The sequence below is a fragment of the Frankliniella occidentalis genome, unplaced genomic scaffold, assembly GCF_000697945.3.
Source record: "Frankliniella occidentalis isolate FOCC.00 unplaced genomic scaffold, Focc_3.1 Scaffold203, whole genome shotgun sequence".
In the NCBI taxonomy this organism is placed as follows: Eukaryota; Metazoa; Arthropoda; class Insecta; order Thysanoptera; family Thripidae; genus Frankliniella; species Frankliniella occidentalis.
The window spans coordinates 468885-471243 of record NW_026267329.1 but is presented as its reverse complement, the minus strand read 5'-3'; the positions used below and the strand labels follow the sequence as shown (position 1 = coordinate 471243).

The window sequence follows — 2359 nt, the reverse complement described above, 5'->3', positions numbered from 1 at the left end:
GATTAGACTAGATTTACAATTAAGCCGTCTTTTCTTTCAAATGCATTGCTACTTTAACAATTTAACTTTATGATCAGAAACAGCACATTGCAGCGAATATTTGAGAACAAAATATAAAATAAAATTTATTTTAATTTCTTTGTCTTTACACATTTCTACGCTTACCCCCCCCTACCTCTCACGCCTCTTTCTGGGGAATTTGACCATTTCCGACTTCCAGCGTCACAAATTGTGAACTTCCGACGCCCACTATGCGTTTTGTTGCAGTGTTCTGACCCAAAACTTTAAATAAAATGGTTTTTACTTGACCAAACGATAACGAAACTGCAAATGTATTTGTTTTGTACTTTTCTGTCTAATTTATATTTTTTCTCATTTATTCGCCATTTTCCCACTCAGTGCCTTCTCGAAAAGATCGGAACGGCTCGGACGGTTGCATACGCCACCTATGCTGTGATCCTGGAAGCATCCCCTGACCACGTGCGAGCCCAGACGAACAGCCACCATGCACCTGCTCTCATCACACCCCCCGCACCTGTGATTTCAACATGTTCGACATGGCATACAGTTCAAGTCCAGAACACTGCACCGAGGTAAGTTTATCCGATTATTAACCGTGTTGGGCTGTAGTTAAAAACAAGGGACGGTAATGATAAAATCTAACATGGTTTAATATAGGCAACGAGCTCTGTGAGCAGTCCCCTCTCCCCTGACCGGGAAAAGAAGCCAACCATCTCATTAGATAATGATACTTTAGTTATATCGAGCGACGATGAAACTAAAGCCTCAACGGAACCAACATGGGGACACGTAAGTGTACAATTTAGTCAATATAATATATAAATCTGCTACGTTTTTCAATTAAAGCATTGAAGATAAATGGTCTCTCCGCTATTACAGGATTCAGGAATCGATTCCAGTGGGGACGATAAGCCACCTGCATCGAAATCCAGTCGATTTTACAGAAGAAAGATGTTTAATCCATTTTCCGACAAAGTTGATGAAGTAAGTTCCAGTATATTTTGAAGAAATCCTACTATTTTATGCATTTTGTACTAATTTGTTTTTTTTCGTTTACAGTGCCTTCTGAAGGACGAGCCGACAGCAGAAGACCTAGCCGATGCCCCCATCAAGAGGCCTCGCACCAGCTATGAACCTAGTCAACGAGAGACGAGAAAAGAGCACGTATGTACATTTATGCCTAGTTATCCATCTCTCTGACTGCTTATGTTTTCAGCGAATGTTTATCATTCTTGTGCTTTACTTCTGCAGAACGAAGACAAGCCGTTACAGGACAGGACATGGCCACAAGTTCCTGCGGAAACGCGTCGCAGCACACCAACCCAACTAGAGAAGGACGAGACACACGTAAGTTAATTTTTAACAAAACTGCACATTACAGTCTTTTATAGACTTTTTCATAAATAGTGGACATTTTTCAGAAAACGCAATGTTGTGCATTTTGTACACATCAAAGCCGTTGGCCTGCTAAATTGCGTCAGCACATAGAACGTTTTCATTCCGCGCAGTTAAAAGAGTTCGGAAAGCAGAAAATTGTAACTATTATGTTTTGGAAATCAAAGAGCAACGTTAGACGAATTTCTCATCATAAAGTGACCCAAATAGTAAATGATTGCCTTAAAATGCGGAAATCTATAAGTGCAAACGAGCTTTACGATGCGATTAAGATTGCCTACGAACACGTGCTCGTTAAAATAGCCGACGACGAACAGATAACAGGGTAACTAAAGTAGTTGATTTTAGTGTATTAAATATAATTTAGTTGCCTATAGCTTATTTTAAATGTTTTTGCTTGATTTAATTTCAGGAATCTCACTTCCGGTGTCCCCAGCTCCTCTGCCAGCATGTAGCATCCCGCCTCGCGAGTTTACGTAATCACGGAACGAAACTTCACGGAGTCACCGAGTCGCTGATGCCACATTTCGTACAGGAATCTATCAAACTGTCGAAGAGTGGTCAACGCCAAACTTCCATGGCGCGGGTCATGTCTCTGATGGGGGAGGCTGCAGCCTTCAGTAACCAACGGTCCATGGTACTACGCGTGCTCGACGGACATTCCATCACAGTGAAGGGTGAGTCCATGGCAGCTTCAACGCCTTCCGCCTACGTAAAGCCTATAAGAAGACGCTCATTGACCACTATGTCACTAGACAAGCACAATCTCTCTTCAAATGTAAACTTCGACGCACTATGCTGCAGTGCGAAGGAATACTATACCATGCACGTCGAACGAGGCGTACTTAAGGAAAGGACTGCATTGGCAAACGCGAAATTAATGCACAGATTCGTCGATTTCGGCAAGAATTTTCTATCTACTTTAAATGAACGAGATGTTTTG

General features: G+C 41.8%; 1 protein-coding gene across 1 annotated transcript; it reads left to right on the top strand.

Annotated features, from left to right (window-relative positions):
- Positions 1-415: 415 nt before the first annotated feature.
- LOC113213290 (uncharacterized) lies at positions 416-1970 on the top strand. The gene is made up of 7 exons (XM_026432309.2): positions 416-593; positions 679-810; positions 901-1005; positions 1081-1185; positions 1273-1368; positions 1443-1741; positions 1829-1970. The coding sequence occupies exons 1-7, from the start codon at positions 549-551 to the stop codon at positions 1869-1871; spliced, it is 825 nt and encodes a 274-aa protein (XP_026288094.2). The 5' UTR covers positions 416-548; the 3' UTR covers positions 1872-1970.
- The last annotated feature ends 389 nt before the right edge of the window (positions 1971-2359 follow it).

Bases quoted from the DNA above. Each gene is read 5' to 3' on its own strand.
- LOC113213290 (XM_026432309.2), top strand. From the start codon at position 549: ATGTTCGACATGGCATACAGTTCAAGTCCAGAACACTGCACCGAG. The intron at 811-900 runs GTAAGTGTACAA...CCGCTATTACAG, and splicing joins CGGAACCAACATGGGGACAC to GATTCAGGAATCGATTCCAG. The intron at 1,186-1,272 runs GTATGTACATTT...TTACTTCTGCAG, and splicing joins GAGAGACGAGAAAAGAGCAC to AACGAAGACAAGCCGTTACA.